General features: G+C 51.0%; 1 protein-coding gene across 4 annotated transcripts in view; it reads right to left on the bottom strand.

Annotated features, from left to right (window-relative positions):
- XYLB (xylulokinase) overlaps positions 1-16,759 on the bottom strand; it is a 43,764-nt gene that overhangs the window by 23,887 nt on the left and 3,118 nt on the right. For 3 of the 4 annotated variants that reach the window (XR_009533550.1, XR_009533549.1, XM_060109650.1), the window contains exons 3-10: positions 15,305-15,374; positions 13,438-13,518; positions 10,967-11,053; positions 10,200-10,328; positions 9,306-9,371; positions 7,554-7,626; positions 5,438-5,556; positions 1,999-2,080 (exon numbers count right to left, since the gene is read on the bottom strand). Coding sequence is in view for 2 of the 4 variants with exons in the window: in XM_060109650.1 (XP_059965633.1) it covers positions 1,999-2,080; positions 5,438-5,556; positions 7,554-7,626; positions 9,306-9,371; positions 10,200-10,328; positions 10,967-11,053; positions 13,438-13,518; positions 15,305-15,374 (707 nt within the window). In the remaining 2 variants the exon portion in view is untranslated. The remainder of the gene's footprint in view (positions 1-1,998; positions 2,081-5,437; positions 5,557-7,553; positions 7,627-9,305; positions 9,372-10,199; positions 10,329-10,966; positions 11,054-13,437; positions 13,519-15,304; positions 15,375-16,759) is intronic. The other variant, XM_060109651.1, reaches the window with a different exon arrangement.

Below are 16,759 nucleotides of genomic sequence, written 5' to 3'. Positions count from 1 at the left end.
GGGCCTGGCATCCTCCAGGAGCCGGGGCACCAGAACATGCCCACCAGAGTCCGGAGCTTCCTCTCAAATCAGGCGCCCAGGGGACAGAGCGACAGGCTTCAAGCCTTGCTCCTGCAGGAATCTGGCCACTGTCTACCAGCCTCTAGCTCACCTCACCTCAGACCAGGAACACGAGGGTCCCTTCTCCCAAACCTGCTCTGAGTTTGGGTTTGAGCCTTGACAACAGGGCTCCGTGTGAAGTTCTACAGAATCTGTGCAGAGACAGGGAGGCCCTCGTCTGGCTCCTGGGGGTTCCCTGCAGATGCCAGAGTGGAGGCCACCCCAGAAGGGAGGGGGCACAGCCAGGACACTGATGCAACCACAGGGGTGGCGGGGACATCCTCGCTGTGCCCTCAGCTCCAAAGCAGACAGGCCTAAAGCAGACCTAGGAGCACCACAAGTGTTACTCATAGTGGTGGCAGAAATAGTAGTAATGGCGACTTAAATGTTTTTTCCCAGGCACAAAAATACACATAGATGGGCTTCCCTGGTGGCGCAGTGGTTGAGAGTCCGCCTGCTGATACAGGGAACAGGGGTTCGTGCCCCGGTCCGGGAAGATCCCACATGCCGCGGAGTGGCTAGGCCCATGAGCCATGGCTGCGAAAAACACATAGATACTGCAGAAAATACGGCACATAAAATCATGATGATGATGAATGAATTTTAACAAGACCTTCAGCTCCATTTCTAGGCACACAGCTCCACTCCTAGACACGTGTGCCTCTCTCTTATTTTACTTTTGCTGTCCACATCCTCATCTGTACAACCAGTAGGAGGTAAGTACAGGGAGGCTCATGGGTGTGGAAACCAGGAGAAGGGCTGAAGTCAGACCCCGGCCTCCACCAAACCCTTTCATATGTACCCGTGACTCACTTCCTTAGAGAAGGAATGGCTGCTTAGGATGGCAACTTGGGGTAGAGTTGCCAGATAAAATATAGGATGCTCAGTCACATTTCAGGTTCAGAGAAACAATATCTGGGACACACTTACACTGAAAAATCATTTGTTATCTGAAATTCAAACATTGCCTGGGACATACTCATCCTACCTAATCATTTGTCCTTCCTCTGAAGTCAAGTTTAACTGGGGGTCCTGTGTTTGTATTTACTCTATCCAGCAACCCTGATTTGGTGGCCCATTAGGAAAAGGGCTGCAGAGGTGGGGTTAGGGGCAGCAGTCTGGTCGTACTCATTGTGGCCACTTGGCCTTTCTTTAGAGACCTGTCAGCCCCTCCGGGGGTGGGGGTGGCTCAGGAACCCCCAGAGGAGAAGAAAAGGAGGAAGAGGAGACAAGGGGCTTGGACGAAGTCGTACCTATAGGTCAAATGATGGGGCAGAGACTCAAAGCTGGGTCCCAGAGGAAGGGTTGGGGGAACTGAGATGTTTAGCTTGGAACAGTAGAGGCAGGTGAGCAAAATCCCACCGTTGGACGTGTTGAAACTGGAGGAGATTTTGAACTGCTGCTAATTCTGAGGCTGAAGGTCTGGCACTCTGGCAGCAGCCACCAGGCCCAGGCGGGCGTGTAAACAGGCTGTATCTATTCTGTCCTTGAATTTGTCTTTTCATCACTTTTCTTCATGTTTCCTGTTCGCCTTTTCCCAACCTGATAATGTTATAAATATTTCTTTTAAATTAGAAATTTAATAAAAACTAGTGGCTGTTGCTAAAAAAAGAAAAGAAAAGGCAGGTGAGGGGGGGTGGGCGCTGTCTTCCTCAATCGCTGACCAGGTTTCACCTGGAGGTGCAGCAATCAGTGGCTCTTGCGGGCGGAGTCAGAGCCAAGGTGGGGCAGGTACAAGGCGTGAGAGTTCAGACCAGCAGGCGGGAAGGCACCAAGGGATGGAGGGCCCGCCACGGACAGGCTTCCCCAAGACGCCCCAAGAAGCCGGCTGGCATTCTCCAATGTCCCACAAGGACCAAGGCGGACTACTGGGAGGGTGAAATCCCATGAGGTACTCACCTGGGTTGTCCCCAGTGAAGGCCACCACTTTGCATCCTGGAGGAAACCCATAGCGCTGGACGAAGTAGGAAGAAATGGTCCCCTGAGGAGAGAAGGCAAGCACGCTCTGCTGAGGCAAACCCCACCTGCTCGACACAACTGTCCACACCTCGGGCCACAGGAAGGCTACAGGCCTGGGTGGGGCCTACAGTCGCATCACACCTGGGACATCTCTCCTGTTCACAAACCACCAGAGGAGCCCAGCACAGGGCTGCAACCACGCACATGAGGTCATCCCACTGCCTCGAAGTCCACTTAATTTTGAGATTCAAGGCAACTAGAACAGACCAGTTCCCATTGTAGACTTGCTCTGTAAGCTCCAAATTATAGATGTAGCATTAAAAATAAATAACAGGAGGAAATCATTAAGCAAACTCATAGAAGTAGATAATGCCTTGCACACACGCTCTATCAGTCAGATTAAGAGTCATTGGACACGTTTGTGCAGAGGTCAACGTTCTAAAGAAAATAAAGCAAGGAAAGGCAGTGTGGAGGAGGTGCTTCCACCAGGAACCACAGCTCTCAGGGCCCCTCCAAGACCGCCTGTGGGATCAGAGGGCAGGGATAACTTCTGGACAGACCTACACTCTTTAGAGGGCATAGTTATGAAAAGAAAGCATATCCCCCCCTTTCCCTGTCTTGGTTCCAAAAGTGTAAAATAAATGATGGGATTTCCTGGTGTCTGGGAAGAACATTTTACTCCATCCAGCCAACTTTTGGATTTACATCAGAATAAAGCCATCTCCTGGGAGATAATTGTCTTGGCCTCCGTTGCCTCAGAAAACAGAGCCTGAGTCAGGGCTTGTGCAGGTGGCTTATTTGGGGAAGTAACCCCAGGAAATGAGAAGGGGACAGGGAAGAATGAAACAGGGAAGGGGGGAAAGCCCACCCCAGGGTCCTCTGTGGAGCTGCATGGCTGTGAGCTGCGTCTGAGGAGCTGCATGAAATGCATGGGGGGGGGCTGTCCACCTGGGGGTGGAACAGGGAGCAGCTCTCCGTAGCTCCCCACCAGTGAAGGGCACACGTGGGGTGCTAACTCCCTGAACCTCCAGGCTGGCAGAGCACAACTGTGGAGTCCCAGAAGGCTCCGGGCAGAAGTGAGGCAAATGAGATGCAGCTCAGGCAGGGTTCTGCTAGGCGACACCTGCGTGAAGCCACAACAGCTGGCAAAAAAGTGGTCTGGGAGGATGCAAGGTGGGAAGCGTCTGCTACACTATATCTCCAAATATTTTCCTGCAGAAAAGGAGAGAAAGACATTTGGGCACCACCTTCAGAAAAAGGGATGACATTTACGATAGCCCGGAGATGGAAACAACCTAAGTGCCCATCATCAAGTGAATGGATAAAGAAGATGTGGCACATATATACAATGGAATGTTACTCAGCCATAAAAAGAAACGAAATTGAGCTATTTGTAATGAGGTGGATAGACCTAGAGTCTGTCATACAGAGTGAAGTAAGTCAGAAAGAGAAAGACAAATACCGTATGCTAACACATATATGTGGAATCTAAGAAAAAAAAATGTCATGAAGAACCTAGGGGTAAGATGGGAATAAAGACACAGACCTACTAGAGAATGGACTTGAGGATATGGGGAGGGGGAAGGGTAAGCTGTGACAAAGCGAGAGAGAGGCATGGACATATATACACTACCAAATGTAAAGCAGATAGCTAGTGGGAAGCAGCCGCATAGCACAGGGAGATCAGCTAGGTGCTTTGTGACCACCTAGAGGGGTGGGATAGGGAGGGTGGGAGGGAGGGAGACGCAAGAGGGAAGAGATATGGGAACATATGTATAGCTGATTCACTTTGTTATAAAGCAGAAACTAATACACCATTGTAAAGCAATTATACTCCAATAAAGATGTTTAAAAAAAAAAAAAGAAAAAGGGATGACAGAAAACATGGATTTTGCTTGTTTCCCCCCATCACATGGGTACCTATGTTACAAATGAAAATACACTTTTCACAACCAGTTCTTTTCCATTCCTCAAGCTGCTGGTGTCTGCACGGGCTACCTCTTGGAGGCATGTGTTCCTGGCATAAGGCAAACAAAGCCAGTTGCCGTGGACAAAACACCACTCTCCATCTCACTTGAAATTAAAAGCCGTGTGTGGAATACCAGTCCCAGAGACTTGGCTGTTTTCTGTTAGCCCTTCCTTTTTCTTTCTGCTGTGCATCAGCCTGCCTGGGTCCTGAACTGTCTGCTTCTACAGGGCAGGACACCCTTAATTTAAGCTCTGTGTGCTGGCCTCACGGCACCCTCTGGATGATGACGATTTGGCTTTGAGATTCTGCTCATGGTGGCAAAGGCTGTTTTCAGCAGGTCGCTGTTCATCTCAGAAAGTGCTTCTGTGGTTGGGACTCCACACGTGAGGAGGGAGGCACTCGTGATAGCCTGCTTCTCCTGGTGGCCCACCCCTCCCAGCTCTGTGACTCTCCCCGGGACTCAGGGGTCCTTGTCCTTCCTTCACAGCCAACGCTCTGCACCACCCAGGGGCTCTGCTTGTTCTGGCTGTGGGGCACACGCTCCCCGCCAAAGGGCCGAGTGCAGGGCCCAACCAAGAACTTAGCCGGCCAACTAGGGGAAATCAGGGCGTGGACAGCCAGTGTCTATTCCGAATGTGGGTGCCACACTGATGGTTAACGGTTTTTTGTTTTTAATAAATTTATTTATTTATTTTTGGCCGCATTGGGTCTTTGTTGCTGCACACAGGCTTTCTCTAATTGCGGCGAGTGGGGGCTACTCTTTGTTGCAGTGCGCAGGTTTCTCGTTGTGGTGGCTCCTCTTGCTGCAGAGCACAGGCTCTAGGAGTGCGGGCTTCAGTAGTTGTGGCTCGCAGGCTCAGTAGTTGTGGCTCGCGGGCTCTAGAGCACAGGCTCAGCAGTTGTGGTGCACGGGCTTAGTTGCTCTGCGGCATGTGGGATCTCTGGGACCAGGGCTCAAACCCATGTTCCCTGCATTGGCAGTTGGATTCTTAACCACTGCACCACCAAGGAAGTCCTTGGTTAAAGCTTTTTAATTGAATTGTTTGGTTTTTTGCTGTTAAGTTGTATGAGTTCTTTATATATGTATTGGATATTAACCCTTTATCAGATATATAGTTTGCAAATATTTTCTCTCATTTGATAGGTTGCCTTTGCACTTTGTTGACCGTTTCTTTTGCTGCGTAGAAGATATTTACTTTGATGTAGTTATTGCACCTGAGTACAAGACACTGATAACAGCCATTTCGCTCTGAATCACGTCAAATACTTATCTTGTACTAGACAAAGCCACATGTGTGTGTTCCCGTGTGTAAATGGATGGGTGTGCGTGTGTGTGTGTGTGTATACTGCACAGCTTCCCCAGTAGCTGCCAGCTCTCCAGTGAGTCGCATCACTGGGCAGGGAACCTACCACAACCGAGCATGACGGCACCGGCAGGCCGAGCTTCTCCTCTAAATGAGGTGCACAGGCACCAAGGCAAGCCTGCGACCAGACTTTGTCCTGGATCCACAACAAATTCATTCCAGAACCTAAGGAAGGAAGGATACAAGAAAGAGAAACCTTAAAAAAGAACCTTTTGTAAAAATGCACAAATCTGGCCGAGAGTGGATCACTCTTGCAGCAAACGTGTACCTGGAGCTCTTTCCCGATGGAACGTATACAACGTGCCTGGGTAACTCTGGAAACAGAGAGCCAGAGGTCAGCAGGGCCCTTAGGAACACATGCCTCCGCCCCCCCAAACATTCCTCACGGGCTTAAATCCCACAGTTGGCCTGGAAATCCATTGCTCTAAGACCTGGCTGGGAGAGGGGAGCTCCCACTAATATCACCTAGGATGGCTCTGCGTGTCCCCTGGGGTTCAAGGCTAGAGGCAGGTCAGCTCTCAGGGATTTCCCAGTCACATCTAACGTTTCGAGGAAAGCTCTCAGACGCCTCTAAACTTCCTCATGCTCATCACTAAGATCAGCTGTCTTCCCTAAAACGATCTACTTCTCCCAAGGTTCTCCTGAGGATGGGGAGAGGGGAGAACCCAGAGCTCAGGTGGACAGCCCTCCTCCTCTATGGGCCCAGGTGGAGGCAGGCAGGTGGGTTGGGTGCTGCTAGAGCCCCGTGCCCATATGAGGTGGTCAGACTGCTGGTAAATTAAGAGGTGACTTCTGGACAGTGAGGGGAGTGGGTGGAGACCCAGCTGAGGATGAAGCTCAGGAATGTCTACAGCAACAACGTAACCTTCCCCAGCAGCACTTAGCAGCTGGCTGGGGTGAGTATGGAGGACACAGGTGGATACAGGCTATTCCATGGGTAGGGCTCTGCTGGTCTGAGCTCCAAGGAGCTGGGTTCCTGTGTGGGACGAAGCTTTTCTTCTGCAGATTGTGAGTGAAGCTTCGGGACCACTCCTTAGTCACCCTACTTGCCCTGAAAACTAGACTAGCGTCTGGTACACGACAGCACTCACACACTTCAGCTGAGCTCCCAGAGACTCGGGGCGACTCGAGGCTCTTCCGAGGCCACTCTCCCAGGCCTGGGCTCTTCCTCTGCATTCTCTTCTCTCCATGCTAGTCTCACCCAAGAGCTCCTTCAGCAACCTCCTCCCAGCTCTCCTTCTTCACTGGCATCGTTTGCATTTATTTATTTGTTTGTTTGTTTGTTTGTTTATCAGAGTATAGTTGCTTTACAATGTTGTGTTAGTTTCTACCATTCAGCACAGTGAATCAGCTATACATATACACATATCCCCTCTTTTTTGGATTTCCTTCTCATTTAGGTCACCACAGAGCACTGGGTAGAGTTCCCGGTGCTATACAGAAGGTTCTCATTAGTTATCTGTTTTATACATAGTACCTGCATTTATTTTTGTTAGGGTTTTGATTCCAGAAGCTCACCACTCTCATGAGTTCCCCAAATGTGGACAAAAACTTCAATAAGTAACTCCTTGTGGGAGCCAGGCTCCAAGATGATCCCTACTCATCCCCTAGTGTTCACACCGTTTGAGGTCCCCTCTCCCTGTTCCCGTAGGTCTGTGTGACCAGGGACAGGGATGTACATCACCCCCAAGATCATGTGAAAGACTCTGCAGCTTCTGCTTGGCCGCTGTCTCCTCTCACCTCTCGCTTGGGGTGAATCCAGCTCCTATATGGGGGAGGGGCTCACGTGGCAAGGAACTGAGGCCTCTGGCCCACGGTCACGTGAGTGGCCTGGAAGTGGATCCTCCAGCCCCAGTCAAGCCTTTAAGTGACCGCAGTGCTGGTGGCCAGCTTGACTGCCACCTCCTAAGAGACCCTACGCCAGAACCATCCAGAGAAGCCACTCCCTGATTACTGACCTTCAGAAACTCTGTGAGATAATAAACATTTATGACTCTCAGCTGCTAAGCGCTGGGCCCATTTGTTACACCGCAAAAGATAATACACTCCCTTCTTGGCAACAGACGGTAGGGCTGGAAGACTGGCACCCACCCGGGTGCATGGGGCTCACGCTGCCCGCACGCCCGCTAAACAGACCCACACCATGGACTCCGAAGACTTACCGTCACTGTAGTCAATAGGAGAGTAAGACCCAAGGAACAGAGAAGCAGCAAAACTACTGACCAAGGAAATTCTCTGCAGAAGAGAGAAACACAGTAAGATTTATGACTCACGTCCATAAACAACTGACTACTTCTAAGACACACACAACAGGACAAGAGTTTTAAACTGGGGAGGGAAGTAGAAATTTTGAGCAAGATGCCCCAGCAATGTGAGGGACTGAGTATCCCTCAGTCCTTCAGGGCATTTTGAGTGGCTGGAACACCAAGAAGTGACTCCTTAGGAAAGCCCCTTGCTCTGCAGTTTCTGACAAACCATAAAACTGTCAAGTTCAAAATGGAAAAAAAAAAAAAAAAAGGGAGTTCCCTGGTGGGAAGGATTCCGGGTTTTCACTGCCTGGGGTCTGGGTTCGATCCCTGGTCAGGGAACTAAGATCCTGCAAGCTGCAAGGCACTGCCAAAAATAAAAACCAACAACAAACAAACCAACTACAAAACCTTATAAAAAAGCCATGCTTAGGGAAGCAGATTTTCACCCAGAATCCATATGCCAGGGAGTGTGGTGCCCTGATTTCCCTCCTCCATGTCTGTGATCTTTATATCTAGTCACAGAGCAAGTGGGATGTGTGGCCACAGGATTCAGAAACAACAAACACAGTCTCAGGGGTTCAGAATGAGAAGGGAAAGCCGGCCCCTCAGAAGCCAGAGGCGCCAAACATGAATGGGAGGAATTGATAATGAATTCTAAATGTCACCCTGAGGGTCTCTGCTTCCACATGGGAATCACGGGCCCTTGGACCAGGGGAGAGAATGCCATCACCTCCTGTCCCCACTTGGGCCACCTTGTTCCACACATAGAATTCAGAGAATTTTTAACACCCCCTCCACCCAAAACCTTCATTAACGGCTAAAGCTGCAGTTAATCTGGAACCTTGAATCATTAAATTAAAAACTGCATGTTAATGTCCAAGATTTAAAAGGCAATTTGGTTTAACACAAGCTGATCATTTTCTAATTACTCAGAGAGGATAATCACTAGCCAGGATGTTGAGCTGCTTCTCAGGCAGCATTAAGTGCTGGCTTTCAGCAACTGTGGATCAAGGAATGAACCTGGGTTCCTGGCTCTGGTTGAAGGGCCACAGCTGGAGACATTGGTCCAGCCTTACAAATTTCCTAAGAAAACAATGACTCCACACCAATCAAATGCAGCTAACCATCCTGCATTAACCATAGAAATTGAGTAGACAGAGCCTAAGGGCACCCAGATCTCCTACTCAGGTGGTCCCGGGAAGCCACCAGTCCCCCTGCTCCCACCCTGACCTCCACCCTTCTGGTCAGGAGAGCCCCGGAATTCTCTTTCTCACAATTCCGCTCTTTCCCTCCTCTTTGGAAAAAGCCTGACAATGAGAATAAAAGTAAATTGGATATATATCATTTTTAATGTCTGCTAATCAATGTTTTTAGCCCATGCACATGAGATTTATTTATGCTAAGTTATAAAAGGAATTCAACTGTGACTTTCAATCAAAGAGGAATGTTTAGGGACTTCCCTGGCGGTCCAGTGGTTAAGACTTCGCCTTCCAATACAGGGGGTGTGGGTTCGATCCCTGGTTGGGGAGCTAAGATCCCACATGCCTCGTGTCCAAAAAACCAAAAACAGAAGCAATATTGTAACAAATTCAAAAAAGACTTTAAAAATGATCCACATCAAAAAAGAAAATCTTAAAAAAAAAAAAAGAGGAACATTCAACCAACCTCTGTGTGTGAGTAGGCCTCGGGGTTCTGCTGGTAAAGCTTTGCAATCTGGTTTCCTGTAAATCGCTGGAAAAAGAGTGCAAATTCTTAAAAACCCAAATCCTACAGAGAATGATCCACTTCATAAAGTAAAGTTCGTGCAGCATGCTCTGAAGATGAGTCAGCATAATGAGAGCTTAAGGCCTCAAACCTGAAAATGTTTGATGTCTGCTGAGCATCCTTAGTAATAAACCTCGTTCCTCACACAGGAGGGTGTCTGCTCTGACCAAGGGCACCCAGGCAGGGGACTCAGGTATTATCCCCACCCACATTCTTCTTCCTTAAGGCAACCCAAGTGGGGCTGGTCCTATCCCCCAAACCTCTGCTCCAGGGAGTATCGAATTACTCCAGCTGGGCCAACAGCAGCCACCCTGTGGGATGGGGTAGGACCATGGATGAAGCCAACAGGAAAGAGGCACTCATTTTTTTTTTTTTTACTTTCCCAGGAGCTGCACTAAGCATCTTACAAGCACTGACTCCTTTCAGCTCCCAAACTACCCAAAATGGAAGTGCTATTTTTATCTCCAGGTTAAAGAGGCTGAAACTGAGGTGCCATCATCACCCGCATACACAGCACAGCCTGGGTCACACGTCACCTCTGACCTGGGAGGGCTGAGGCGCAACAGGAGGTCGCCCGTGCTCGCTGAGCGGCACACGTGGCCTTGCTCAGAATCAGGGGCCAGAGTGCCCAGTCCTGGCTCCACAGGGGTGGCACCCACACAGCCTCACGTGATCCCCACAGGGACAGGCCACCAGCCGTGTCCTCCCAGACACCCAGGGAGAAGGCACCAGAGCCAGCAACCAGACCTTCCTCCTGGCCCAGCCCGTCCCCAGCCCGTGGCGGGCGTCGCCCACCTCATAGGCGCGGGACCCGGTGAGGCAGCTGAGAGCCTGGGCCCCACCCACGGTGGCCTCCAGCTGGCGGCACTGGGCTGTGGTGCTCGAGTCCATCCACACCGGGCAGTCACTGATGGAGAAACAGGCCTGGAAAGAAGGGGCGGAGGCACAGGCATGAGCTCCGCCCACTGACTCTGGGGGCCGCCCTGGCACTGGCAGTCACGCCCATCACAGCAGCTGTGGACGCCTCTTCCCTGGATGTGACCTTGGAAGACGCATGGGCAAGCCCTTCATGTCCAAACCTCGGCCCAGCCTAGCGGGGTCTCTCCCCAGAAAGCTCAAGGTGGAAGGTTCTGGCGAGGACACCTGAGCACCACAGGCAACACCAGAGATGGGCGGTGAAGGGCCCGAGCTGCAGCAAAGGGCAGCTTGAGGGGAGCCTGTGGAGCCTGGGAGAAAAGGAGACGCCAGAGCCTACCTTCCCAGCATCACCAGGAGGCATCATGTCCCAGGGGGAGATTCCTGAGGGGGGAACTCACAACAGAGTCCTGCTGGGCTGGAGGGGACCAGTGTGATGTGGGCTGTTAGCACCTAAGCCTCTGTCCAGACAGCAGGGATGTCTGTGGCAGGCAGGCAGGGAAGACCACGCTCACAGGACTGCTGCCCAAGCCAACTTCCCACACCCTTGACGATGCACAAAAGCCCCAGGCTTCAGGGCCCACAGGATTGGGGGCCCTTCTCCCCACTACGGAAGTTTCTCAGACTCCCACAGCATGGCCAGTTACCTGCAGCTGCTCATGCAACAGGAGGTCCGGTGACAAGCTTGTCAGCACCTGGCTGGCCCCAGCCTTCCAGTACACGCTTCCATGTTGCTGCCGAGGGAAAACCCAAGCCCATGTTCACGTGGCCATGGCCACACACCTGTGTCAGCCTCCTGGAGACCCAGAAAGACCCCAGACCACACGCCAAAGAACTGGACTCCAAGCCTGCCCCACCACTTGTAAGTCACATGGGTCATCACCCTTATGAGACTTGGTTTACGTTTCTATAATATGGGGAGGAACTCTGCCCTGTCCACCCCAAAACTTGTAGGAAGGGTCCAAGAAAGAACTATCGGTCTGGATTTTGGTGGCTTTGTAAAACTGTATTTAAATATATTGCTCATAACAATATAACCTGACATTCACTCATTCATTCATTCACTTACCCACTATTCATTCAACAAACATTGACGGATCACCCAGATCGTGCCAGGCACGGGACAGATGACTAGGGTAGTATTGTCGCTACTCTGCAGGATACTGGAGTTGAGTCAGGGAAAAGGACACAAAACGGACAAAACCCTATTAAGTGCAGTGGCAGGGCTGTGGGCACACAGAGGAGGGGCATCTAGCCAGCTGGGGGTGCAGGTGGGTAGAAGTGGACGTGATAATTAGGGAAGGATCCCAGAGTTGAGGGTGGAGGTGCTCCACGCAGAGAGTAACCACAGCTGAGAGAGGCTGGCAGGTGCACGGAAGGGGCCTGAGGCTGGGGTGGGGGGGCAGTAGGGACTGGAGGGGGAGGTGACAGCCTGGGCCTTGACATCCATGCTCGAGAGGCTGGGGTTTATCTTGGGGTGGTGAGAACTCTGGATTGGCAGGGGAGTGACATGGCCAGGGTTGAATGTATGAAAGGGCTTGTGGGAGTCATGGAGAAGGTAGGTTGGAGGAAGGGAGGAGAAGCAGAGGCCCAGAGAAAAATGATGGGTACTAGGCCTGGGGCAACAGAGGCGGAGTTGGAGAAGAAGTGGCAGACTCAAGAGTCATGTACAGGGCTTCCCTGGTGGCGCAGTGGTTGAGAGTCCGCCTGCCGATGCAGGGGACACGGGTTCGTGCCTCGGTCCGGGAAGATCCCACATGCCGCGGAGCGGCTGGGCCCGTGAGCCATGGCCGCTGAGCCTGTGCATCCGGAGCCTGTGCTCCGCAACGGGAGAGGCCACAACAGTGAGAGGCCCGTGTACCACAAAAAAAAAAAAAAAAAAAAAAAAAAAAGAGTCATGTACAAATCAGCAGCACGAGGGGACCCCCTGCATGTAGGGGTGGGAAGATGGAGGGGTCAGGAATGACACCTGGGTTGTGGCCCTGGTGGAGAAGGAGAACTCCCCAAGAAAGGGCACCGGAGGAGGACATCGGGGGAAAGACAGTGTGCTCAGTCTGGGACATGATAAGTTTGGCGTATTCCTGGGACATCCAGCCAAGGGGGCGGAGGGGATGTCTGGGAGGGAGAGGGTGTCCAGGCCTGGGGTTTAGGTGAGACATGTGGCCAAGATCACCAGGAACGCTGTTTAGTGTAACAAGGACACAATCAATACACTCCTGTTAGGTCAGGGGAAGAAGAGGCATCTTCAGAAGCATCAGTAAGCGCTCTCTAATGAGGATGTGAAGACACGCTAATCCAGCATGGAGCAAAGTGATTCGGAGGATAACACTGGACTTGAATCCTGACTCCTCCTAGCAGCTATGTGACCTTGGGCCAGTGACATCACCACTTGGTGCCTCTGTTTCCCCATGTAAATGGCAGTGATAATAAAGGCAGCTAAAACTTAAAGGTTTTTTTGCCCTGTCCTATGTACTTTTAACATTCATATTGACCCTACGGCACGTGACAGTATGGAGGCACCAGAAAGCTGGACGACGTGCCCCAGGTTGCTGCTGGTAAATGGCAGAGCTAGGGATCAAACCCAGAGCCCCTGCGCTAACCACTGCATGATACCACCTGGTACAATCGTTATGAGGATTAAGTTAGTGCATGTAAGATGCTCAGTACTGCACCTGCCATACACTAAGTGCTCCATGTTCTTTGTCACCATTATTACTAATATCTCTACTACTAAAACTGCTATCATTATTAGCATGATTTCTGACTTTGCTTTTACTTCCAAGAAACAGAAAAGCAATTTTGTGCCCTCAAACAGTCATAGTACATTCATGTCAAATGCTTCCTCTTCCCCTCAGAGGACCTCTATCCAGTGCCTCCTCACCCTGTGTCCTATTTTTATAACGCTTAAATGTAAGAACTGTCTCAAATCCTTTTGCAAGGAGGCAAGTGATATATCCACCAAGGTGAAACAGCTATACGGATTTTCACTGCAACACAATGTGCGCCGTGGCTTTCAAGAACAAGCACCTTCCCTCGAGGGAAGCTGTCGCCTCAGCACCTGCACCACTTCCCAAGACAGACGCCCTTATGCCATAGATGCAGGCTGCAGCGAACAAACCTGGCCCGCCCCAGACAAGGCGAGGACTTGAGAGAAGTCAAAGCCCGAAGCCTTCATCTTCTCCAAGATGATATCCAAAGCCTGAGAAGAAACACAGAATCCACCGTGACTGTCCTGAACCACGGAACCCCAGGCTAACACACAAGCCTTGATTCGGACTGTACGTGCCTGTCCTTCCAGCGGAGGCAGAGAAGGAACAGAGAACTCGGGATTTGGAAGCACTAGAATAAATACATCAACTAAACGAGTAGGCATCAAGCCAACAAAAAAGTGAGCTATGCTAAAAATATCTTAAATAAATGGAATCAGGAACCAGCACTCCTCAAATTTTGCTTCTCCAGTTGGTGACTTCCAGGCACGCAGGAAGAGCAAAAACGAGGTGGCTCAAATTTTGGTTCTTTTATCTGCATTTTCAACCCACCACATTAGTGATATAACTTCACTGCAATGGAGAAGCAAAGAGCAAAGCAGAGGCTCCCATCAGAACAGGGCTCCAGGCCCAGCCTCCTGTGTCCGGGAGTACAGGTTGGAGGGAGTAGGTAAAGATGGTGACCATTTGTCCCAACCCCCTATTTCCCCCTCCACCGTCTGGTTGGAACTGCCTTTCTGGCAAGACCCCATGTGTGGGATGGATGGTGCCACCCAGCAGAGCTTGACACTTCCCCGGGAATTAGATACGGATCCCAGGCTGTGTTTTCTTCAGGGTACAGAAGCCACTGCAGCTTTGGTCTGACCCTCCCACCCCCATCCTATGCCGGGAGGGCTCTTTCACAGTCCTGGCTGTGGCTGCCAACTTGGCCCTGCTTGCCAAACCTCAGGCAGGGAGTGGGGAAGAGCTGGGGAGGGGACTGGCAAAGCTAGAACAGGTCCAGTTCTGGGGGCCCCTCAGGAGTAGCAATTATCCTGGTCCAACCCCAAGCCCGGCTCTCTACTCACTTGCCACCTCCCCAAGGTAAGGCCTTGGCCCATCCGAAGCCCCTGACATCCTCAGTGGGACCTCCAGACAGCGACTCTTGCCGGTTACCCCCACTGCCACTGCTCTGTGGTCCGGCTCAGCCCCCTGAAGTATTTCCCCGACAGCCTGTGTGGCGGAAGTTCATCCTTTACCCCCAACCCTCCAGTACAAGTCAGGGTCAGGCCAATAAAAAAGAAATCATCCTTGTTACAATAACAGAAAGAAGTTAGTACAGGGAATCAGTTAAACAGGTACTGGAGGACTGAAAAAGCTTTGGCCAGACACATTCAGTGCTGCCTTTGGCTGGCCTCTAGTTTCAGGGTCTCAGGTCCCCTGCGGCCCATGAGGCAGCCCTTGGCTCCTATCATACCTGCCTGTGCTGTCCACACACCCTGGCCCTGTGGCCCCGTGGGTCACCCGGATCTGGCAACAGGCATCTTCCTTTCTCGTGGGTCCTGAGCGGGCAGGCCTGGCTTGGGATGGATCTGAGCCTGACTGGGCAGGTCACAAGCCACCATTCTGAAGGCCCCTGCTCCTGGAGTTAAAGAGCCTGGCAACTGAGCACTAAGAGAAGAGCCCAAGGGCCACGTTTGGGTCTCAGGGTTCAAGGGTGGCCACAGGGCCTGAAATCAGAGCGTTTGGGAAACGTTTGCTCTGTGGCATTTTAAAGATGCCCACTGGCAGGACTTTCCAGCTGCTCTGGCTTCAGAACCTGGAAGCCCTTTGTGAGTCCTCTCAGCTCAGGAGTACTGAGGCTGCGTCTGGCCCTAGGACCATGCAGATTCCACTTCCCCAGGAGGACCTCTCACCAGAGGCTCTCATGAGCTGCCACCTTTGGGCTTCCTAGCAAATCGCCAAGTCTGCTGGTAAGATGGGCTGGGAGAGGAGAGGGACAGGAATTCCTGTACCTACCTGGACCCACATCAGGACTGGAGAAGTCACTGTCAGCCCATCCTCGTGAACATGAACTCCACCCTGAGTCCTACAAGCAGAAGAGAGAATGTGGGATAGAGCCTCAGGCGGGGGCCCAGTGATGGCAGACCCTGGCTCCCTCCCACAGAAGGAGAAGCACCCTCCCACCCCCGCAGCCTTGTGTGGGAACTCTAGATTGAACAGGGAAGATGCTGGGCAAGATGGAGAGAGAAGGCATGGAAATTGCCCGGTGTGGCCCAGAGGTGGCAATTCTCGGAAAGCACCGGCAAAAACAAGCCTTCTCAGTATAAGGGGCTCACCCTGCAAGGCACTCACTTGGAGCAGTGGGCATGAAAGGACTGGAGAAATTTGGGGTTGGATTAGAAGCCCTTCCAAATCCACTTCATAATCTTGGAGTGAGGAGGCCTTTTAAACAATGACTCAAAACCAAGAAGCAACAGAAAAAGAGACTGAGAAATTCAATGACATAAAAAACAAAAACTCAAATATGGCAACAACAGCAATAACCCAAGCAGAAGAAAAGAAATAATTAAAATTCGAACACGAGTCAATGAAAATGAAAAGAGAAAATCAACGAAACCAAAAGCTGATCCTTTGGAAAGATCAATAAAATTGATAAATCTCTAGCCAGGCTCATCAAGAGAAAAAAGAGAGAAGACACAAATTCCCAACATCAGAAATGATAGAAGGGTCATCACTACTGATCCCATAGGCATCAAAGGACAATAAAGGAATATTATGAACAACTCTATGGCCGCAAACTTGATAGGTTAGATGAAATGGACCAGTTCCTTGAAAGACACAAACTACCAAAACTCTAACACGGGTGGCCTGCAGTAATATAAAATATGAAAGCAAGGGCTTCCCTGGTGGCGCAGTGGTTAAGAATCTGCCTGCCAATGCAGGGGACACGGGTTCGAGCCCTGGTCTGGGAAGATCCCACGTGCTGCAGAGCAACTAAGCCCGTGCGCCACAACTACTGAGCCTGCACTCTAGAGTCCGCAAGCCACAACTACTGAGCCCATGTGCCACAACTACTGAAGCCCCCGTGCCTAGAGCCTGTGCTCTGCAACAAGAGAAGCCACCGCAATGAGAAGCCCACGCACCAAAACAAAGAGTAGCCCCGGCTTGCTGCAACTAGAGAAAGTCTGTGTGCAGTAATGAAGACCCAATGCAGCCAAAAATAAATAAATAAAATAAATTTTAAAAAATATATATGAAAGCAAGGTGGCTTCCAACCTTAGCTCAAAGGAGACACATCAGCTGGGGGAGAAACAGATGGCAATACAAGGTGATGGGCAGTGAAAGGGAAAGGCCAGCAGAGAAGGCTTCAAGAAGGAAGTGACATCTAAAATAGACACGGAGGGAAACTTCTACCAGGACTTCTCTGAGACACCTCAAAATCAACAAATCCACAGCTGTTATGGACTGAAT

Source organism: Mesoplodon densirostris, chromosome 10 (assembly GCF_025265405.1).
Source record: "Mesoplodon densirostris isolate mMesDen1 chromosome 10, mMesDen1 primary haplotype, whole genome shotgun sequence".
In the NCBI taxonomy this organism is placed as follows: domain Eukaryota; kingdom Metazoa; phylum Chordata; class Mammalia; order Artiodactyla; family Ziphiidae; genus Mesoplodon; species Mesoplodon densirostris.
This window is presented reverse-complemented; position numbering and strand designations above follow the sequence as displayed.